The sequence below is a fragment of the Armigeres subalbatus genome, chromosome 2 (assembly GCF_024139115.2).
Source record: "Armigeres subalbatus isolate Guangzhou_Male chromosome 2, GZ_Asu_2, whole genome shotgun sequence".
In the NCBI taxonomy this organism is placed as follows: domain Eukaryota; kingdom Metazoa; phylum Arthropoda; class Insecta; order Diptera; family Culicidae; genus Armigeres; species Armigeres subalbatus.
The window spans coordinates 297,907,300-297,931,193 of record NC_085140.1 but is presented as its reverse complement, the minus strand read 5'-3'; the positions used below and the strand labels follow the sequence as shown (position 1 = coordinate 297,931,193).

General features: G+C 38.5%; 3 protein-coding genes across 12 annotated transcripts in view; 1 reads left to right on the top strand and 2 right to left on the bottom strand.

Moving 5' to 3' along the window:
- The window catches only part of LOC134212457 (kinesin-like protein KIF21A), a 143,804-nt gene that overhangs the window by 108,585 nt on the left and 11,325 nt on the right, over positions 1-23,894 (top strand). For 5 of the 10 annotated variants that reach the window (XR_009979278.1, XR_009979279.1, XR_009979280.1 and 2 more), the window contains exons 5-10: positions 13,795-13,878; positions 13,978-14,214; positions 14,345-14,810; positions 14,888-15,090; positions 17,249-19,170; positions 19,902-20,300. Coding sequence is in view for 5 of the 10 variants with exons in the window: in XM_062690347.1 (XP_062546331.1) it covers positions 13,795-13,878; positions 13,978-14,214; positions 14,345-14,810; positions 14,888-15,090; positions 17,249-19,170; positions 19,902-20,300 (3,311 nt within the window). In the remaining 5 variants the exon portion in view is untranslated. The remainder of the gene's footprint in view (positions 1-13,794; positions 13,879-13,977; positions 14,215-14,344; positions 14,811-14,887; positions 15,091-17,248; positions 19,171-19,901; positions 20,301-23,894) is intronic. The other 5 variants (XR_009979282.1, XM_062690348.1, XR_009979281.1 and 2 more) reach the window with 3 other exon arrangements.
- Positions 7,974-9,404, bottom strand: LOC134216195 (uncharacterized). The gene is made up of 2 exons (XM_062695146.1): positions 8,850-9,404; positions 7,974-8,791 (listed from the first exon to the last, which is right to left on the bottom strand). Exons 1-2 carry the CDS (start codon positions 9,253-9,255, stop codon positions 7,974-7,976), a joined length of 1,224 nt encoding a protein of 407 aa, XP_062551130.1. The 5' UTR covers positions 9,256-9,404.
- LOC134216588 (uncharacterized) lies at positions 9,494-11,705 on the bottom strand. The gene is given in 7 exon segments (XM_062695444.1): positions 9,494-10,029; positions 10,144-10,488; positions 10,637-10,835; positions 10,942-11,080; positions 11,082-11,239; positions 11,297-11,424; positions 11,481-11,705. Coding segments are annotated over 7 exon segments (1,551 nt in total). The 5' UTR covers positions 11,593-11,705; the 3' UTR covers positions 9,494-9,559.

The following is a 23,894-nucleotide window of genomic DNA, read 5'->3' as shown; positions in this document are numbered from 1 at the left end:
TCGCGTTCATCGGGACGTAATACCACAAACAACATGTGGGGTGGCTCTGCTGTGGAACTTAAAAAAGTCATCATTGCGACCTCAATGCAAAACATTAAGCCTAGACACTCGATCGACAGACGATCTGTCGACAGTCCCAAAACGGCTTCTTCAATGAAATCAGGGCGAAGGACACTACAAAATATCAATCCCAGATAATATTACCCGGTAGAGCCGATCTGAGGCATATGCAGTTCTTGATATATTGCTCGCCAACATGGCGAACAATACTTCCCACTTAGAGATGTACCAGGAACTCAACTCTGGCCACTATCCGGTTGAGTCCTCGGTAATTCGATACCACCTTACCCGACGCAATTATTATTGTGCGAACTGGGATCACTTCCAGCAGTGCGTGGATTACAACATCAATTACCATAGGCACCCCTGCATCCCATCGAAGACGATTTCTCAGACGCGGGATTAGCTCATGCATTCACCAAAGATTTGATCCGTTATAGCCCGTCAGCCGTACGAGTTCCCGTTTTAAGTATAATGGTTTATGCGCCACTCCCGAGGGGAGACCATTTACCAAGGTTTGAGTGTGCCCGACTACGAGACCTTTCAGGAGAAGGTTCCTATTTTCCCAAACTTCTGGGCGGGAAACAAGATGGTTGACTACAACTGTTCAAATAGGACAAGAGGATAGCGAAAAAAAATATAATTGACCAAAAAGTGTTCCAATCGTCGACCGATGCTAAATTCAACAAATGGGGGTTTTATCATCATCGGTCAAGCCTCTCCATTCACTCTTTGTACTGACCTGTATTCGATTCGGCAGTACTCCAGTTGGTTTTGGAGCCAACTTCCCTTGTACATAAAAAAATACTCAAAAAAAAACTACCGAAATCCCGTGTGACCTAAAATCATTCAACCAGTTTCACTCCTCCTCATAAGACATTTTTAAAACGTACATTTTCCCATGTCCTACCATCAAGCTCATTTATTTCAGTGCAATTCAATTTATTATACAAGTCCTAGGAATCTAACTTTAGGCGCGGCGCGCTATAATATAATTCAGTGTCTATTTCTACTTGTTTCTACCTTTCCCATTCTTCATCTATCCTCTAGCTAGTCAACGTGCGTGTTTGGGGTTATGTTTCTATATCGTGTGCTTTCCTATCTCTCGGTTTCGTGCGACGGTTCATGCTATTTCGTTCATGCCACGCTGACCGGTACAACCTTCGGTAGCGGGCTCTCAAAGTCACTTGCGCAAGGACAACACTACATTCACGAATGAGTACTCACGACCTTTTTATGGTGCCGCCCGGCGACTGATGACGGATGAACAGGAAATAAACGGGGGGTGGTGAGGTGAACCCGCCGGGTGCCTTTCCTCGACGGAACTAGGCGGAAAATCGCAGCGAATGAACTCGGTGAACGGTCGCTCGTTCTCGCCCTGCCTAGGGCACGCTTTTGGCGTACGATACCCTCTTCCGGGCGTACCCAGGACACCTCTGAAGCTGATGGTGGGGTCAGCGATGACGTTGTCCGATGTGGTGTGATCGGGCACATGCAGCTTAGGCCACGAACCTTTCTTGTTCGGCAGTGTTTGCACGCCTTCTCACTGCACGAAATATACTTTACGGCTATCTACGATCTCAATATTCAAACCACGGCGCGAGGACAACTTTGGAATCACTGCTGCCTCTTCCACTAATCAGTTCAAAAAGTGATCGAGAAAAGACTTTCAAATCCTCAGATTAACCCATTTTCACGATCTTCGGCACCGGATATCAAGAAAACAACGAAGTTGAATTTTCGTGATAAGCCGAGTTATTGAATCGTCCTCTCGACAATTACATCTCTCGCTATTTTTTTTCTCATTCTAGCTAACAGTCATAATCAGCCTGTTTGCTACCTGCTCAGAAGTTTATGGATGGGAGGGATACGAGCAAAAGGTTAATAGACCCTGAAAGGATTTTAGTGGGGTCGCTGCCCGCACGATTTTTGCATTGCTACAGGGATCAACCGCCAAATCGAAATATGTAGGTGAACTATATTCAGGCACTCAGTTGGAGACTCATTTACATTTTGTTATGTCAAGTGGTAGGGCTCTTGCTCACTCGCGTGTGAAGCACGGTGGGTTTGATCGAATTCAATTTAAATAAAATCTAATATTTAGTTTAATTAATTTTAATTTTCATTTAAATTCAAGTTATTTTAATTTCCGATTTTTATTCTAAAAGCTACTTGCTACACCGTTTACGAAATGTCAAACTAAGACAACGCACCGGTCTGCTTACTTTGAAAACCAACTTGTATGGTCAAAATTATCAAGACAGGATGATAGACCTAAGATACATTCAAAATCAGCAGTCTCCCAGTTAGTGCTAAGCTATTCTCAAAATTGTCCAAAATGTAGAAAATTAAACGTCTCATTCCTCAATTTTTCCTCACAATAATGGCTCTATGGCAGACGACAAATACAAAGAGCTACTAGTTATGAGAAAAATCGACACTTCGTTAGCTCACACAGTCTCGGGCAAACATTACCAGTCCGCATGAAGCTACAGTAAGGGCTGTTAGCCAGCTTGCAAACTATCTTCATCAACTTTCCAACGACTTCTCGGAGGAGTTGGAAACAGTGTTGTAGATGTCATCTGCATGTCATTTAATTAATTTGTCCACAACGCTTTTTAGAGACCAAATTCGCTTGCTTGACAACAACAAAAATCTAACTTTTTGCCCAAGCTTTCAATTAACAAATTTAATTGATCACAAATCGTATCGGATATCCCTCATCCCCATAACTAGGATACCCTTCATCAGATATATGTACGTATGAAGTAATATGAAATGCTTGCCTTTTCCTTTTACGAACAAAATATTACAAGTTAGTCAAGGAGCCGCTTGGTGCGGTTTGGCTGAACCTCGAACAATTGTTGATGAACACATAACATGGTCCTATATTCAAAAGAATCAAAAGTACAAGATCTAAGGCTAAGAGAGTAAAATTTCTCCTAAATATCATTTGACTCTCTTGCCTTAAATCACATATTTACAGGGATGTCGTTATATATGGTAAAACGTCCTATAGTTGAGCGATTCCAAGCAACAGCATCAAAATTTAAGAAAATTTTTAATTCATGATTTTCTATTGAGTTGAAACTTTGCACAGTTTTTCAATTTCATCTAAATCGTCATTTTTCGATATCAAATCTTCATATTGAGTCACGACTAACTTTTCAAAAGGGTGTATGTGAAAATGGTTAAAAAATATTTAAAAAGCTGCACAGCAAAAACGGAATGTTCGATTGTTATGATTTTTTAAGCAAAGTTAGACAACTAAATGGTGATTCTTAAGAAAATGTGCACAGTAAAAAAAATAATTTTTTTTGCCTTTAAAATATCATTTTGTCACAAAAACTCAAATATCTCAAAACCCTATCTTTTTCGAACGTATTTTTTTAGGGAAAACGGTCCATTATATTAGCTATCTACCATAAAAATTTGGTGATGGTAAACTAATAAACAAAAAGTTATGACATTTCAAACATTTCACAATTTTCACATAGTAAACAAAAAAATTTCCGTGTATTTTTTTTTTCAAGAATCGCAGTTTGATGCTGATTTTATTGTTAAGGGCCTTGCGTGAGTTAAACAAGTTGTTTGTATGATATTCCATATTTATGTATTCATCGATATTATGTATATTATATGTATAAATATTATATGTATAAATAAATAAAATGAATTAATATTATCCTAAGTATTAAATTAAATGTGGCAGTTACACAATGTTGTTATAGAAACTCTAAGAGTTTTGGGTTTGAATTTTGGTATGGGTTATGATATCATGAAAACAGTTTATTAATACTTATTTTTATTTATTTTTATTCAAATTTTTAAAATATCGAACACTTTTGAATTATTATCAGCACAGTTTGAGTATAGTTTTGCTTTAATTTTATTTTCCGACAATGGAATGAAACAGTGAAATTTTTGGGTTCCTTGGATCGTTTTCGCGTTATTAAATTGCTCGCTGAGCTCTGAAGCCTTTATTTCGTACTCTTCAGTAGTAGTAAAACAAAATGATAATTTGGTTAAATCTTTTTCTTTTCTACGATTTGCCCAATCAAAAAGTTCTTTCGCAGTTTTAATTGGATGCTCACGTTCTTTGGCTAAACTTGCTCTTGTGGCCATGCGCTTTATTGTTCCTCCAATAGCATCACAAGGACCTTTGCCATGTGATGTAGCAAAAAAATGCCATTCTGCATCAATTCCGTACATTGATTTAAATTGACATTAAATTTACGTTCCAGTGATGGGACTGCACTTCATCTTGCAATACAAAGCTGTAATTTTCAGAAAAATCACAAATGACTAAAAATTCACCATTTTGTAATGTATTTTCGTATTTTTAAAAAGCTGGATTGTTCTGTTTTAATGAAATCGTGAGGGATTAAACTTTCTAATTTCAAGCAAAATATGACACAAACTCATCTACAGGTTTTACAATAGTTTCTATGTCACACCTATCCGTGGTCACCCATTGCTCAAATGATAACTGATCAATATATTTTCTTCAAACTCAGCGAATAAAGTATTTTCCAATGATGAAGAATCTGGACAATCCGAACAAGATCGTAGATAGCAATTTGATGTTGTATTTTCACACAAAAGACTACCAGTTAACATTTTAATATCCTTTGTTAAATTGATTCTTTTCAAACTATGTAAAATAAGATTAATATTCTCATGGGTTGTGCACACACACATTATGTGTTCCTGAATTGGAAAGAAGCTTACATTGCCTTGGCCGAAGGCTTGCAAATGAGGAAAAACCTATTTTAATATTATCGTGAATTTCCTTGAAGCGTGTACGCTTCTTTCAAAATCGTCATCATTAATCGTTTTTGGATTGCTTGATGGTTTCCATCTTTTTTCACTGATACATAATCTTTTTGACCAGGCATAGCTCGACTTACTTCATCATCTTCAAAATATTGAACTACTATTTCTTTTGTCTCATCTGTTAATGCAGTACTAGACCTAGTATTTTTGGTTGAAAGACAGTTATTCTTCAATTGTTTTGCCTCTTTTACTGTATTTCTATTGGTTTTGAACTCATCAATGGCATCCTGAATAGACCACGAACTTGGCAGCATCGACAAAATCAATAATTTTTCTTTCCTTGTCGTGGCTGCATTCGAGAACCTTTCCTTCATATTTATAATTACCTCATCGTAGTCTGTATTTTCCACATCATCAGGTCCCTAATTTGAAGAGGTTTCTTCGTACAGCTTCGTTTATTTCACGGTATTTTTTCTCCGGGTAATAAACGTAGTCCATCTTCTCCATTTAATCGGAGTCACTTTTATCCCAGCTATGCCCTCGTTAAAGCGTTCGATGTTGACCTTTTGGATACACTCATCTTCCGATTGATTTGTTGAAACAGATTTCGCTGATGGTACGGTGGCAAGGCTCTCAGCACTTAATACTTCTGGTAATTCCTCAGTTGTTGTCGATACATCTGGCAATTCCTCAGTTGCTGTCGTTTTCGAACTTCCTGCGCTCTGCTCAACCGATGATATACAGATTGCTCTTTTGTCAACGTTTAGACGGCAGGACGTGCAAATGCGTAAATTTGTATTCAATGTGGACATTGGAGCATAACCAGTCGCTTTCAGTTTATCTATGGTGCTTTCGGTGAGATTTCGTAACTCTTTTGAACACTTTTTCCATCAAACGGCCTACAACAGTTGAGAAAGCGGCTACTCATGTTGTTCGTAATATTTCAATAAACAAAATCACTTTTAAGTTTTTACTGACTAGTTTGGTGTCATTTGCTTGACTGAAGAAAAAATTACTATAAGATCTTTAACAACCTTAGTAGTAGTAATTTTTTGCTTTTTCGTGAGCATTGTCATGGTATGTACTTATCATGCATTTGTTGTTGTTGAAGATACCCGTTTCCTCCCGATCATAAAGTCTATTCTCTAAGAGGTATATTTTTTGCAGGTAAACTATAGACGTACACGTGTATATAAATCTTTGATTTTGCAGCTTTTGTCTTAAAAATAACATTTCTGATATGTTTCTATCAACGTTATTAGCAACAGGTTTCAACACTATTAAAAGAATTTTTCGCCAGTCACGTGCAATGAAAATTATGACACTATCAATACTTTTGATCACAACACTGGATCGTGTCTAAGTTTCTTATAGATGCTATGAATAATTAAATCAAAATTTCATGAAAATAACTTGTTTAAATCACGTCACTTAACAATAAAATCTGCATCAAACTGCAATTCTCGAAATAACTTACACAGAAAAAATTTTTTTTTTACTAAATGTGAAAATTGTGATACACGCAGAAAAATGTTTTTTTAACTCAATATTATTATGTATAAAAACAACAAAAAAAATTATTGTTCCCCGGCTAATAATTTTTATTGTTGAATTCAATAATAAATCAGATTTGGTTGTACAATAAATATTGTTGTTTCTAAAATCGACCAACACAGCAGTCAAAAAAAACAATTGTTGAATTTACAATATATGTTTTAATTGTAATTTTATTTTTTTTAAATCCAAACATTAAAATTTTTGTTTCAACTTTTTTTTTATTTGATTCAAAAAAAAAATATTACGTTCAAAAATGTATTTTGCAATACTGAAAATAAAATTTATTGTTTTCAATATATTTATTTTTGCTATCGCTCCGCTCAATAGTATGTTTAGCCTATGAGGTGTCGATGGACGCAAAATTGTCCCATGTATATACAGATTCCTAGCAAACATGGGACAATTATGTGTCCACCGACAGTATATCACTTGATGAGCATCTTGATATAAAACATCGAATATATTATTTCTATTGCACACTTTTTGTATGAAATTTGGAATCAAGTTACTCTATATCAAGTGATAATGCTCGTAGTGCAAACATTTAATTATTATGAATAATAACTCGTTTTATATACATATATTTATATATTTTTTACATTTTTGTTATACTTTTAACAAATTAACATACAATAAGCGATTCAATCGGCTCATCCATAATACTAAAGTTACAAAATCGGAAATACAATTTCTCATTGACGGTGTGCAGGTTAATAGTATGTGTTTCGAATTGTGCAATGTTAGATAATAATTTGGGATTCAGCATTATTTGAACCTCGAAAGACTGCAAGTGCTCGTCAAAAGTACGACAGAGTACGCTACGGCAAACTATTTTAAGGTTGTCGTCCTCACCGATCATAATGCAATCCAACTCAAAAATATTGATTATATTACAATGGCTTACATAAAAAAATGTACCTTTGTTGTATATTGAGCCCTGTTTTATGAAACTATCTACGAACTTTATACTGCTAACTGAAATAGATCTTTCTGTCTTGGACATCAGTATTGGGCGGGCATGTTAAAATTTTAGACTGGCTCAAATCAATTCGTGGAGTTATGAAAGAATTGTTATACAGATTGAATGCAAACTTATACCCCGCTTTTATACTCAATGATTTACATATGTTTATGTTGTTGTTATTGACTCTGCTATATTGTTTAGCATCTCGGTGTTTACCTTCTCCTCGCATTGCCCATTGATGGCGCGGTGTACCAGAATTGAGAATAAAAAAGGAGTAATGGAGTATGTTGTGATGTTTGGGTTTTAGTTGATCATCAAAAAGCTGTTGATATTGAGTGTGATGGATGTTAACTATTGTTTTCAACGTGATTAGCAATGAAGGATGTATTTCGCGTAACATTAAAATATGACAAATTTTTAAAAGATTGCAAAATGTGACCAAACAGCATCATTTTCCGGGATCAACTTTCCAAACATTAGAGGAAAAATGTTATCATGGTTCTGATTTCACTGGCAGTCATTTTGACTTTACTCCTAACTAGATTTGTGTCCTTGATGTCATTTGGTATATTGGAAGAATTCAGGTTTCCAAAGACAAATAAATTTTTCCTACAGTTTACTTCAGTAAGGCTAAACATCTTTTTACTTTGATAAAATAGTTCAGACAATGGGCAAGACCGTACATACAAACGCCTTCCCATAGGTCGTGCATTAAGTCAAAATAAACGTTTGAGACGACGTGGTATGATGGAATGCTATTAAAAATACTGTTCTTATGAATACCGGTGGATGAAACATCATTTTGTCTTAAATCTTGGTCGTAGCCATCTATTGTTCTGAAACTTTCTTCGTATTCCACAGTATCCTTCTCTCGCTGCTCGCGATTACGTTTGCAAAGTCTACAATAAAAATTTGCTCTTGCCGATTCAACCAAATCCAAAATGCCTGAGATTCCTAGATTATCGCCTGTTATAAATCCTACCATAAAATGTACTGTTACATTAGCACCATTATGAGTAATATTTACACCATTTAACTCTAAATCGATCAGAACCTCAACTAGGTTACTGAACAGTTCTTCATTTTCGTATTCTTTTCTGTCTTCTGATAGAATGTATCCTGCAACCAAAATGTTTGCCAGCTTGGCCAAAATATATCCAGGCAAACATGGTATATAGTAATATACACCTAATACAGAAGTCCTCGATGCATGTGGGGAAGCCGTGTCCTTGGTTGTAAAATCGTCGAAGAACAAATTCAAAGGTATGACAATGTTCGATGAATGTCCTGCCACTTTCTGTTGCCAAACGATACCATCAATGAGGCTACGAATATAACCATCTGGTGAAGGATTCAAATTTCCGAGAATTGTCTCAAACACCATCGGGGATTCCAAGTATTTTTTAAGTTGAAATTTTATCGGCATTAGGATTCCTAAAAAGCAAATCACATTAATAATATTTTTGTAAAATTTTATCTTTCCATATATTACCAGTAATAGGATCGTTATCCATTCCTTGTTCGTTGTTGATAACTCCTGGGCGTAACTCATTGCTTATAACGTACTCTCTTGGGTCGGCATACAAACCAGTTGATTTTAAACTTTGCATAAACTTGTATTCTGTATCAGCTCCGTCAAACATTTCGAACATTTTTTCAAATATTTTTTTACCTTCAACCGAAAGCAGACCAGCAATCTGCATTGTTTCCACAACTTCCTGAAATGGCTTCAGTATTTTTTGCTGTACATCATGCTGAATTTCAAAAACAGTCTTTCTCGGCAATACGTTTACGTCCAACCATTTGAGGTTAAAGCCGATGCTTAGATTGCGCATTTGATTCTGAACTGCTTGAATATCTATGATACTTAATTCAGTATTAGTATTTATAGTTGTCATTTCGGAGGATTCGTTATCAAGAACAGATACATTGCTGTCGGGTTGCAAATCGTTACATTCGGATTCAGTTCTACAGTATTCGTCGTTTTTATAATTTCCGGTATCTAAATTTTCAATATTCTGAACATCTTTTTCGTCGCTCAAATGTTTCTTTAAATGTCTAAAAAAAGATGCTCGGACATTGTAGCTGCGTTGGCATAATTACAAGTATATGCAGAGATGTGCTGATGGTGTTTTCTCAAATGGTCATATAGTCGATCGATACAATTAATTGTTTTTGAACATCCTTTCACGATACATAGCATCATTGTGGTGGCTGTTTTGTTCGTATAGCTGCACACAGCGTGGAAATAGTTGCCTTGTCACTAACCGGATCAAAGTCAAATAAGAATGCGGAGAGTAAATCCCAAATTGACAGTGATTGCCGTGGATAATCAATGTTGTAGGCTTTGTATATCTTTAGGCAAATATCGAGAGCCTTCAAAAAGTTCGGCAACTTGTACGACACGATATTATTCCATACGAGGAATCCGATGTGTCTCTGCAGATCACCATGAACCAATATGAAGGGAGCAGTTTCGATTCCTTTTTCGCGACTTCTGTTGAATACGGTGCCAAGTATTTCGTTTAAATCCGACAGATCTTTAAGATGAATCACCACACTTTGCCTTGATTCAAGAATTGATGGTTTCCACCGCTGTTTTCCGGAACAAGTTAGATGAGGACTTGGCAATACATGTGCGAGTAATGATACGATGATGAAATCGCGAGTATCTGTGAGAAAAAGGAAGAAAGTAAAATGAGAAGATGTTCAAAAATAATAATAAATATAAATTTAAAAAATAAAACAAAAATTATAAGCATAAAGAAAATATTATAGCCATATACCCGGTGTTAATTCGCCATCGAGCAAAGAAAGAAGAAACTTTCCATCTGCGTCTGTCACTTCGATATCCAATATAGAGCGAATGCCTTCAACAAATGTTGGCCAACGGTTAAACAACAGAGTTTCCTTTCCTGGAAACCTGTGCATAAAATCAATCTGAGCAAGCTGATAGCCTAGATGATTTCTTAGTATAGGGTACTCCGAAAGAATAGCGGAACCCGTCCAGCTGGATTTTTTTGATAGTTCCAATATTCGCAGCTTGCTTGTTGACTTCCACTTCTGTTTAACTTCTTCCCACTCGTCTTGGTTATTCACGAACCAGGCCTTGATTTGTTGATACTCTGAAGCTGTTGAACGAAATGAAATAAGTTAATAAATATTTTAGGCACATTATATTAATGTATTACAATAAAAATACGCATTTCGGTTGATATATGCTTTTCAATTATTTGCGTTTAGAATATCAAATTATCTATTGAAATAATAAAAAATTACCTTGCTCTTTCGAAATTATCTCCTCCGGTTGAAAAGGCGCCACACGGGATGTAGAAGGCTGCGGCACATTTTCCTGGTCATCCGCAATTGTTTCCCGGTAGTTGATATTTCTGTCGTATAATCGTCCTTTGGCCTGTTTACGTAGTTTGGTCTTCCGGCCCGCACTGCTTTTGATGAAAGTTGGCTGATACCATCCGTCCTAGATGAATCATATTAATGGTTATTGATGTATTCTTACAGTTGCAGGTGCTTTTGGGGAATTATTATGGAATTCATTTCTATCTTTTGATAATTGCTTAAATTACCTCGGGCTCTCCTGGAAACAGCTTCCTCAGTTCAGCAGCTCTATCTTGCAACTCCGACGGGGTTAGTTTTCCGAAACGATCCTTAAATTCATCAACCACGATATGAGTGATGGCTTTCTTATCCGCTCTTGACAAAAACTTTTTGCAGTAAGGCACGACCTTTTGATGAAGCGTTGAGAAGGTAACTTGCGTTGCAACGTTCGCGTGTTATTTTTTCGGATTTTAGTGTTTCGCTTGATGGCTGTGAAGAGGTGGTTTGCTCGGCTGATAACTGGCCAGTAGATAACGGCGATAGACCCTATTTCAATGAAAAAAAAATAGATTCGATCGAATAATTTGATTAAACTAATCTTGCCTGCGCGACTCTCCAAGAATTAATCCCAAAAATGCATTTCGTCCGTTCGGAAAGAAATGGCGCAGGTATCAATTCTTCCACTTCCTTCCTTTCAATAATTTTCAACGTCTCCACGGTATACTGGTTTTCTACAATGAAAATTTGATTTTATTACATTGTAATTTTTAAATTCAGAACCACTTACCAACAAATTTATTAACGATCAGATCACTTATACCGAAAGACAGTAGTAAATCGATAAACGCCTCACTTGCTTCCTTGATTTCCTCAACAAAAATTTGCTCTTCAGAGTCCATTTTACCGTTTTCAAATAACTAGAATGGCGGCTTTGTCAAATTATGAACATTCAAAAACACACATACACATTTACATAATAAGCTAGTGTGTGTGTCAGAACGGCAAATTCAACGAACAAAAATTTTTTTTTTGATTTCAATGAAATAATTTTTATTGGTAAAGAAAAATATTGTTGAATCTAAAATTATTATTATTTTCTAGATTAATGTAAAAACAACAATAAAAATTGTTAAATCAATTATATTTTATTTTTGATTTTAAAAAAGAAATAGTTTGAATTTAAAAAAATATTCAATAAAATTATTTTTTAGTTCAAATAGGTTAACTTTCTCTGCGTGTATGTTTGAAATGTCATAACTTTTTTGTTTATTAGTTTACCATCACCAAATTTTTATGGTAGATAGCTAATATAATGGACCGTTACGTTCGAAAAAAGATAGGGTTTTGAGATATTTGAGTTTTTGTGACAAAAATGATATTTCTAAAGGCAAAAAAAATTTTTTTTACTGTGCACATTTTCTTAAGAATCACCATTTAGTTGTCTAACTTTGCTGAAAAAATCATAACAATCGAACATTCCGTTTTTGCTGTGCAGCTTTTTAAATATTTTTGAACCATTTTCACATACACCCTTTTGAAAAGTTAGTCGTGACTCAATATGAAGATTTGATATCGAAAAATGACGATTTAGATGAAATTGAAAAACTGTGCAGAGTTTCAAATATTTTCGAAATGGTCGCTCAGGATCGACTGACATGCCCCCGTGGAATGCCTCGGTTGCTAATGCGAACTATAACGCATTCATCAGTACGTGATAAACATAAATCTTCATAAAATATCCCGCGATTGCCACTTTCAGTCAATCACAGTGTGTGCTTATTTATGAAAACAAATCTATAAAGGTTCAACTCTCAGATATCCAGCCAACGGATATATCCGCCACGAAATGTGATGGATGGATAGATCCGTGTGGTTCATCGTTTACGTATTGTAGAACAAGAACCCACGTTTGCGGTTGTTTCCGTTCGCTTATCGACCGAGCAGAGTGAGGTGGCAGAATGGAGTATGTACCTATATGTCTCTACTACGGGTTCGTACATACAACATTGCTTCAGGTCAAAAGTGGTGCAGCCCCACTTCTGCTAACCCGTTCTATACGTCCAACAAATCGGTGTTTATGTTTCTTTTCATATCCTCCGCTACAAAACACTATATTTAGCCATGGCATGACGTATTTCTCTTGATAGTTTATACTTCTGTACGTTCTAGAGCTGGACGGCAATGAACGACACGCTGTTTTTGTTTTGATGCGAAAATGCGAAAATGTTTACTCATGCTTCTTGTTTAGGCTACACTACAGCTACAGTTAGATTAGACCGTTGAACCATGGTTTTAAAGAATAGTTCGGGACCAATATTATTTATTAAACTTTCTATATATTGAAAATTGAAATGTTGTTACGAACTTTTCAAACTGTTTTCCTTATTGAAAGCATCAAAAGGAAGCGGTTCGGCTAAACTAATATTTATGGAAAGTATTGGAAAATTTGTAAGACGGTGTAAGGAATGATACATCAAATTTAGAGCTTAGTTAATATTTTTAATTGCAAACGTAATCTGCATAGAGGCTAAAAATAGCGGACCTGTTTAAGATTTTGCTGAACTTCACCTAACACCTTTTTTTACTATCCTGTGAAACGTTGAGTTACGGAATATACGACTCAATCCGTTCTGTTTAAAGATATGCGTGTATGAAAAATCGAATTGAGCAACAAAATTGGAGAAATCTAGTAAATTGGACTTACTTGCTAAATTCAACAAATTAGACAAGGACCAGATCAGAATCAGATAAGTTCAAGTTAGTAAAACTAGTTAGTTTACAAACTTAAATCTTTTTTTTTCACATTCAAACAGCGTGAACATGGCAGAACGTCGAGTCTGATAAAGCATTGTTCAGATATTTGTGTTATTCTAAACCTGTAGCTGGTTTTTCCTGTTTTCAGATCATGATCACTGAAATGCAGTCCTTTCAGAACGCCCCAACACCGCCGATATTTCAAAAACGGTCGAACAACTTTTTGTGGATTTAAAATATGCGCAGGGATAGAGCCAGTGCGCACCGCTATTTTGTCACTTCTGCTGCTTAACGATTTAGCATATTGGATTAATTTTTGCTTATCTCTTTCTCCCCTTCCCTATCAGGTTTCCGTATATACCAGCTGTGTCGATAAATTAGTGGAAGGCGCGCTGAAGGGTTACAATGCAACTGTGCTGGCGTATGGACAGGTAAGTTGGAATTATTTATTATGTAGACGTTTACGGTTACATTCAGCATGTTGCAACCAGGCAGAAAAAATATTGATTATTGCGATTCTATCCTTCCAGACTGGTTCGGGTAAAACCTACACAATGGGAACCGGCTTCGAGCGGGACATTCCGGAACTGCAAGAAGGCATAATCCCACGTGCGGTGCGGCACCTCTTTGAGGGCATAGTCCAGCTACAGGAAAATCCGTATGACGAGGATGGGGTCTACCTGGGATCGTTGCAGTTCAGCGTGGCGGCGCAGTTCATGGAATTGTATAACGAGGAAATCATCGACCTGCTCGATCCATACAGCAAAGTAAGTCCGTGGGGTGTGCTGCCCGCTCATTTTGCGAATAAATACCACCATAACATAATACGAGAAAAATCCTAAGAAAGCTATTCGAGTTAGTTCCGACTTGTAATATATTCCAATTATAACTTCATAGGGCCGTCTGTTTAAAATTCACGAAGACTCAAGTGGAGGCATATCAGTAGCTGGTGCAACTATACAGCCCCTTACCGGACCACAGGATGCGTTACGGTGTTTACAGCAGGGTGCGCTGGCACGCACTACCGCCTCCACTCAAATGAACGAACAGTCATCCCGAAGCCATGCTCTCTTCACAATCCTCATCCGACGGCAGCGGGTAATGAGTGCCGAGGAAAGTGGAAATCCGGAAGGGGATTTGGAAACGCTCACATCCAAGTTTCACTTTGTGGACCTGGCCGGTTCGGAGCGGCTCAAACGGACCGGCGCAACAGGTGAACGAGCCCGCGAAGGAATCTCAATTAACTGTGGCCTGTTGGCATTGGGCAACGTGATATCGGCCCTGGGCGACAAAACGAAGAAGGTTTCGCACGTTCCCTATCGGGACTCGAAACTGACTCGATTGCTGCAGGATTCGTTAGGTGGTAAGTGTCATACAGCAATTATTGTCAATCAGTGCTTCTCACTTTCTCATCGATCACACTTTTAACTCTGATTTCAGGAAACAGTCAAACCATCATGATTGCCTGTGTATCGCCGAGTGATCGTGACTTCATGGAGACACTCAACACACTCAAATACGCCAACCGGGCGCGCAACATCAAAAACAAAGTACAAATCAATCAAGACCAGAGTTCGCGTACGATCTCACAGCTGCGGCGGGAGATCGCCGCTCTGCAGCTGGAGCTTGTGGAGTACAAGCAGGTTAGTTGCGACGTCGATGATGTTGTTATGATGATGTGGTAAAGAGGTGCACGATGGGGACGTACCACGACTAAATGTTTTTGCGGTTTTGCTTTGGTTAGGTAGAGACGCAATTTCAGTTTTGCCAACCGGTCGGGTTTGATTGACGCTGGCAAATAATGAAGTGTCAGGAATTTGAAAATAATTAATATAATAGGCTTATTGCTGTGGGTGACTTGGGGTAAGAGCTGATTGAACCGCAGCTTTAAAACGATATAACGGAAATTTGTTGTATGTAGGGACAGTTGTCCTATAGTGGACTCCTTATCAAATCAACAGTAGTCTCTACAGACATACTCAATTTTTAGCATAAACTTTTATTACGATGTTATTAATCCACATATTGCTAGATGTCCCACCTAAGGCTGCGAACTCATGAGGAGGTGTCTTACGAAAGCCGAAACACGAAAGCTGAAATGCACATAAGGCAGAATCAACGAGTCTGTGATTCTGTCTTTATATATCAAAATATATCTTCTTGCCTTAGATCGACCAGATACATGCTTCCTTATTTTTTAATGGTCAGAAGACCTTCCGTAGCTGAGCGATAAGGGTCTTTCTAAAATTACGTAACACTTAATTTGGTGATTTTAGACCCTCATTCTCCCTCTCGTAACACTTTTTGTATGAAAGGCTTAATTTTTTGTATGGATCGTAACGATTGGCTTGACTCCCTCCCTCCCCCTTCAGCGTTACGTGATTTGTGAAAGGGCCCTAAGGCATATGGCATATAGAATGAATCTCGAAACGGTCTGGAAAATTTTCGGTAGGAGAAACTTCCCGAAGCATAGGAATCGTAATGCTCAATAACTGTAGAAGTGCTTAATGAAGCAGCTAATATTTTAGTTGTGGGATGCGATTCCAATAGATAAAAAGTAGGAATACATATACAGAGGAAAGTGCTTTTAAACAAGAAATCATATTCCTCTTAAACTAAAACCAGCCAGATGCGAGCCTTCGAAGAATAAAATACAAAAAAGAAATGTAATAAATCCTGTTGATGCTCCGTATGATGTATTCCGCCTTTCGTTAAATGTGTAAGAAAGTCTGCCTTTCGATTTTCTGCCTTCCGTGATTAGGGATCCATCATTTTTCTAACGTAAAAAAAAATTTAAAGTAAAAATCTAACATAAGGATGAAATAATAAAAGCTCAAATTTGGCCTAAACAATCTTTGCATATCAAAGAATATTGTGGCCAAATTTCATAAAATTTGGTCGACAAAAACCCCCCTGCCAATAATAGAATAAAACCTGCCAAAGCCGTCTTTCCCCCTATATGTAGAATTTTTCTTTATTTTTTCTTTTTTATTTTTATTTTTTATTCACTATTCAACTTGTACTCCATCATACGGTTGGTGATTCATTTCATTCCACTAATTTCAGCCTTCTCATACTTTCAGCATTTCGATAATTTTAGCCTTTCTTATAAGTACTGTGTCCTTTACTGCTCATAAATTCATAACAGTTCCAAGTTTGCTTGATTTACTATCTACGTGGGACTGTTATCTATTTATGGGCAGTATATGTTTCAGCCTTTCGTAGGACACTCTGTGAGTGCCATGGAATGCAAAAATAACTCATAATCTGTACCTACGCCAACGGTATGAAATACTAAAATTCCAATTTTTAATTTGGAGTAATAAAAGTCTATTTTTCTGTCAATCAAAACATGCCGGGGTCAAAAAGTGGGGAAAAATGGGTCACCTTTGAATTCTAAAAAATATTACGGTTTCTATTCACAATATTAAATTACACACAGATTGAAAGGTTTATTGCCAATAATCTTACTAAATAAAAAAAGAATTTCTATGCTTTTGATGGAAAATTGGCTTTACATTTAAAATGCTTGTTATCATACGAGATTCCGCCTTTCGTTAGGTTCCTGAAATTATGAAGCAGTGAAGCAGAAGGAAATGAGTTGGGAAAAATATGATTCTTCTTCTGTCCCACCCTCTCGAAATTTCGTGGCCAGATTGTTTAGAGATTAGTTTAGGAATGTCTGAGTTTTTTTTATATCGACATTTTTTAGGCCCTTAATTATCCAAATTGCTTTCATTAGCAAAGACTTTTCATTTTATGGGTAAATTCTAAACATGAACGTTTTCAAAATTCCTACAGGGTAAACGTAGTGTCGATGCTGAAGGTAATGCTGAAATTTCGGACACTTATCTAGAGAATGCGATGCTCATGCAAGACAACAAACGTCTCCAACAGCGACTAAAGGCCATGCAGGAAACCATCAACACTTTAACGGACAAAAATGCCACCCTGCAGGCACAACAAGCGCTTTTCGGTTGGTCTTCCGGAAGTACCGGAGAGGGAAGTGCCGATCAGGGTGAGGACGGTGGCGAGAGCGCTATGCAGCAGCTTGTTGCTGGCTACATAAGTGAGATCGAAAAGCTCAAAGCAAAACTGATCGAATCCGAGCAGATGTTCCAGCAAATGAAGAAAGCGCAACTATGCCCGTCCAAGCTGGGACTGAAAAGCAACTATTCCTTCATTGCGGACTCGACCGAAACGGTAATTAACATGGCGAAACGAGAACTCGAAAAGGAACGAGAACTGTTGATGTCGCGGTCGTTGCCAGGATTAGAGAATGACAGTAGCAATCAAAGCCTGGAGGATGGATCGGATAGCGATTCGGATACGGAATCGGATGATAAAACAGGGGAGCTGCAAGCGGAAATAAACGATATTAGCTCGGACATTGAAATAAAATCAAAGCTAATTGAACAATTGGAACTGTCACAGCAGAGGATGCAGGTCATGCGACAGCAATACGAGGACAAATTGAATGTGTTGAACGCAAAGATCGTTAATACGCAAAAGGAACGTGATCAGGTGCTAGCAAATATGAGCGGATCAGGGATTGTAGTTGGAAGTGCACAAAATGACAGAATAAGAAAAGTGAAAGAGGAGTACGAGCGAAAGTTGTCGGAGATGCAAAGAGAACTGAAGAAGTTGCAGATGGCACAACGAGAGCACGCAAGGCAGCAGAGGGAGCTTCATGCGCAAGATGCGCAACTGAAGACACTGCGTGGAGAATTAAGCGAACTGAAACAGATAAAGATTCGATTGATGAAGAAGATTCAGGAAGAGAACAATAAGCACAAAGAACTTGAAAGTCGAAAAACTCGCGAAATTGCGCAGCTTAGAAAGGAAAGCAGAAAGCAAGTTAATATGATCAAATCGCTTCAAGCTCAGGGAGCGGCAAAGGATCAAGTTTTGAAGAGGAAAACTGAGGAAGTTTCGAATTTGAGGAAGAATCAACGCGGAATGATGAGCATGAAAGCAGCTGGTAGATTCCCCGTGAAAAAGTCAGTTGCTGCACAAAACACTAAGAATCTCAAGGCTAAGTGGGACTCTCTGCAAAGAACTATTACCAGAGCGGCAAGAAGTAGGCAGGCGGTGTTAGAACTTGAACGAGAATTGGAACGGTTATTGCAGGAACGGGATGGTTTGAGTCGTGACTTGGCGAATGTTCGAAGCAGGCAGCGGCATGCAGAAACAGCAGAGTTAGTTTCGGAGGAGGATACCATAATGGCCAATATGAATTACATTCAGGAGAACATCGCCCAGATACAGCATTCCATAATGGAGCTGGAGGAAGGCAAAGAATCTGCTGCGGAACAGCAGCAAATGCAGAGCATTCTGGAAAACATCCACTCGGTTGAGGAGGCTAAGTTTATTCTGGAAAAACTGTGTGGCACATCAGTTGCGCAAGTATGCGAGGCCGCTCTTACGCAAACTCGGCTGAAAGAACGGGAAGCGTTGTTGAACGAGGTTCAACAAGACAGCAGCATTCAACAACAACTTCTGCAGCATATTCTGGCAAGGACCCCTGCGGCAACACTGTCCGAAACGAGCTTCAGTTCCGGTCATTCACACCATTCCAACATGGTGAACTCGATGCTGCAAGCGGCCATATTGTCCAATGGAATCTCATCTGCGTATGAAGATCGACCGGAGACTACGGAAAACCAAGGCTATGTGATTAACACCATCACTCGGAGTCCATCGCCTAGTAGTAGCACTGAATTGTGAGTAATTTTAAAATATTTTGTGTATGCTTTCAGGATCTAATCTCAATGCGAAACATTTTTAAACCGTCATTTACGAACCAGAAGTTGTTGGTGGAAGTTTAAATAGCTTAGTTTGCACCGACGATTTCATCAATAGTCACAAAATATACAAATATATTCATTGGTTGCGTTGTGCATACAAAATAACGTTCGATCTTAAATTTTCAAATTTAGAATTGCATCAGTTTCCTTAGTTATTTAACAAAAAAATGAGTTCGTGAATGATAGTTTAAGCAAATAATAAGTTAACTCAATCCAATCAGGTTTGTTCACAAGAATGAATGTCACATTTGTACCGTACATTTGGACTAAACACTTCGACCATACTAATCCGATACCTTCTCCATCCTTTAGCCAAAGAAATTTGCAAGTCTGTGAAAGAGTCCGTAAAAAGAACTGCCTTTATGAAGCCATCGTTTGTAATGATTCCTAAGCGGTGGTGATCCTCAATTCTATGTTTATGTTAACTAAATTCAATTTTCTGTAATTAAATATTTGTTAACTAAATTATGTACAATCTCAGTTTGGCATTTTATTACTTTTTTCAAGTTTAAATTTTCTTTTCTTCCTTCAACTACACACAAACCTTTCCCAAATGAATCCCGTTTTCCATTTCCCTTACCAATTTCTGTCCCTCTGGCGACAACTTTGGGTTTCTGTGCCTGTCCTTCTTTTCATTTCGAAAACAGCGATAACGATAACATTGTCACCTACAGAAACTCCTCCAAGCTAAGACGAAGGCCCACTGTTCCTGCCGGTCAGGATTCGCTGCCGTACGGTGGTTCCGGTGTCGGGCCGGACGTGTCCGGTTCCCCGACCGCCACCAGCAGCAAGCTTGAGAAAGTGGGTATTTGTATTTATCTTGAGGATTCGGCAGATGACGATGACACGATGAAACATTCTCCGCAGGATGAGAATGGTGGATTCGGTGCTGGTTTGATGGGCGGAATGACCCGATCCTATACCGCAGCCTCGTCCAGCGATGCACCGCCTCATCTCCCGGTGGTGCAGAGCAATAGCACAGCGGCAGCAACAGGTCGCACCTTTGTACCATTGTCGAAGGTCCCTAGTGCACCAGGATCTTTAAAGTAAGTATAAGTGCTTAACTTATCCCTATCTTAATTTGTTAGGATACGCCTTTTGAAGTGTTGAAAGTGTGTTCATGAGTAATTGATTTTCTTTTCTTTTTCTTTTTTTCTACAAAAACCCGTAATATTTCTCTACGAAACCAGGGGTATCGATCCGCATAACACTGCATGGAACGCTTTCAGCGAATCACTTGGTTGCTCACAAAAATATATTCTCGGAAGTGGAACCTTCCTGCAGATCCCCTAGAGAGATAGAAAATCCTAAAACTTCCTTACTCCGTGTGTCTTCTAGAAAAGTTTTGCTTCGCCTGCTGGACACCGTCGATCGCATTTGTCGGTTCTTGCCCATACGGCCCTTCTTCGAGTTCAAACGAATGGTGGAACATAGCTTGGCCGCCATCGGTGAACAGTTGTTACCGTCCGCCATGCCCATGGTCGAGGACAAACGTTACTGAGTAAATGTCGCTTCTTTCTTTATGTAACCCCTTGTGACTCGTGTTGATTGCAGTTGGTTTTACATCAAGCTGTCAATAACCGTTAGCTTTGTCTGACTGTGTGAGATATTAATGGAACGAGAAAAGTGGCCATTAAAAAAATACACAGAGGTCGCACTTTACGCGGTTAGTTTTAATCAATTTCTCGAGTTATCTCAATTTCCAAAACTATTCAAATACCACCTAGTTTTTCTTCGATTTTTTGTGGATTTTTTTCGTGTGGTAAACTTTTTGTCGTAATAAATCCAAAGGCCAGAAATAAGCAAAAACAAACCGGTTAAAAATGCGACCCCAGTGTATTACAAACATATTTCTTTCACATGTTTTATTAAATTCTCTTTAGATAGTTTATTAAATGTGGAAGGGGTTGTCACTTTTCTCTTGTGATCTAATACATATAACATACACTCTTCTCAATTAGGAGCATGATGCAGTTGTTCTGATTTTATATTTATATTACACAGATTAAAAGTTGTTCACCCTACTAGAAATTATATTAAGTAGTGAGAAAATTTGATCGGAATGCACGACAAGTAGCGATCAAATTTACTTCAGTAATTGAAGCCAATTTTTCATGATCGTCATCCTTATGAACAACATACTAGTTGATACTAGGATTTCAAGTTCTCATACTGAAGTATGGGGGGAATGTCACTTGTCATGACGGATTAATGAAAAGGAATATTTTTCCGTAAGAAAAAGTTACTGCTCCATTCTTTTTACATTATTAATATTGGCGTTACAAAATTTGTTCTACTTTCAAGCTTCGTACTGCACAAGAGATTTCAGTAGCGGTATCCTTCCTTGATCATTCCTAGTTCTATCTATTTGCACAGTAGATACTTTTGAAGTCCATGCTACTCTTTAGGAAGGCAAAAGAAAATCATCTGCGAAGTGTTTGCCGTGGAAGGTGGTAGGTAATCGAAGAAAGCCACAACTCTCTTGAATGCAGTAGTTGGTGCGATGAAGTGGCAAACTGAGCATCACATTATTGCGAAGGGCTTTAGGTTGAACGTTGTCATTAATTTGTTTGAGCTTAGCACTGCAATTGATTCGGCCTTGCAGTAATTCTGTCACCAGCAAAATCCTTAAAGTTTCATGGCAAACCCTAAGGCATTCCATAGCTCGTAGCATGGCAACCATTAAATTATGATCTCTCCATGAAGGCTCACACAAAGCAAAACGGCGTCCTTTCAGATTCGATTGAATCCACGCCATTATTGGTAGTAGGATTAAAAACAGCAGAGCAGTACTCCAAAAACCGAACGTACAAGGGGCAGTAAAAAGTGTTTATAAAATGTAAGTAGACAAAATGTTTCACCGTCCTAAATACAAATCCCAACGCTCGGGAAGCCTTGTCAACAATATTCAGTGTTCCACAACAACCTGTGTTTCACTTTTTCGTTTATCAGAAGATATACCAGTTACTGGGATTGATACAAATCCAAATCTGATCGAACGATCTGATGGCAAGAGCCTCCATCCGGATGGGGATGACTTTCATTGGATTCCAGGAAGATGGGAAGTATCTAAGACGTAGACACTGATTAAAGATCAGCGAAAGGTGCTCGAAGAACGGAGCACTCATGTGTTTTAGCTAGAGATTCAGGATGTTTTCAAAGCCTAGTGCCTTCATGTTTTTCGATGTTGGGATATAGGCCATCAAGTCGCCAGATCAACTTCTCCGGAAAGTCGTTGAGAGTCAAATGAATGTTGTTAGCATGCTCGTTGACGGCTGCTTCGTGTGGACTGACGATGTTCTGTCCAAGATTGTGCGAGCTGACGAAGTGACAACCTGTTTCGGTGACCTTCTCTTTTTCTGTGGAATAGGCCGAGGCTTGGATTTTGAAATTTTGGTTATTTTCCAGAACGGCTTAGTACAGTCTGGGAGGGCGCGGATTATATCGGAGAATCACTATTTCTGAGGTCAACCATTCTGACCTGGATGATTTTTGTCAAGCGATTGCAACGTGTATTAATGGTAGGCAGCCTAGTACGCTGGTACTGTTTTCGAGTATTATTTCGTAGACGAATCAAATCTTTGGTGTATCAATGGTCAGGTTGTTGCTTACCTGTCGAGCCTTTGGCACATGTTGTTCACGGGCCTCTGAAAGCGCCTCTTGTATGGAGTGGAGCTACTCGTCGATTTCCTCCGGTGAGGGAGGATGTCGTTGGTAGTCGATGTTGTCGTCCACGCACCTTTAGAACCGGCCACAGTTTACTCGATGATAGTTTCGTCGGGAAAGCTGATGCCGATTAACTGAGGAGCCCACTTCCGCCACCACCAGATAGTGATCCGAGTTGAGCTCCTGGCAGTGGTGGAAATACTCGCTTCACAAGTAAGAAAAGAGTGTAATTGGGCTTACAAAAAATACCACACTCGAGCGAACCTACTGCCTGCATTTTTCTGGTGCTTGCTTTGATCGCGAGTACGGGCAGAACAAAGTAAAAAAGCAGGGCAGTTTTTTGTTCGGGAGTAAAAATCACGGTCGCGAGTATTTGTGGTTATTTCGAATATAATGGATAAATTTCACTTGTGATAAACGCAATAACTATAAACAAAGGTGTTCTTGCTCGAACATCCGTGATAAACATGTTCTGAAGTTGTTTTATGACATTTTGCAAATTAATCCGAATGACTCGCGAAGCTTCACGAACATTTTTCGGGGTTCGTTTTTTTGTTTTTTCTGCGTGTAGTAGGTAGGCAAGAAAAAGGCAAAACAAGTGTTCGCGAGTATTTTGCATTGCCTGCTTCTCGTTTTGTGAGCAAGGTTCACAGATGTCCACCACTGGCTCCTGGTAGACGACCGGCTGCGAGATGTGGTCGTTCATGTTTGTAATGTGCATGTCAATTGTTGAATGGAGGACGGATCGACTCAGTCTAGTGGGGGAATTCGGGCTCAGGATCATGTAGTTGCCTTCCTCCATTTCGTTGCTCCAGATGGTTTCGTTTCGCTGGCAGCGACTATTTCCCCAGGCTTGATGCTTGGCATTCATGTCGCCGGCATTGATGTACTGATCTTGAATCCGCGTTACCTTGACGATATCCCTTCGCAGGGTGACCGATGAACCATCGCCGGCTTTGGCTTGAGTTGGGCAG

Coding starts and splice junctions, on each gene's coding strand:
- LOC134216195 (XM_062695146.1), bottom strand. CDS start 9,255: ATGACAACTATAAATACTAATACTGAATTAAGTATCATAGATATTCAA. Junction 8,792..8,849: donor GGATAACGATCCTATTACTG/GTAATATATGGA, acceptor TTTGCTTTTTAG/GAATCCTAATGCCGATAAAA.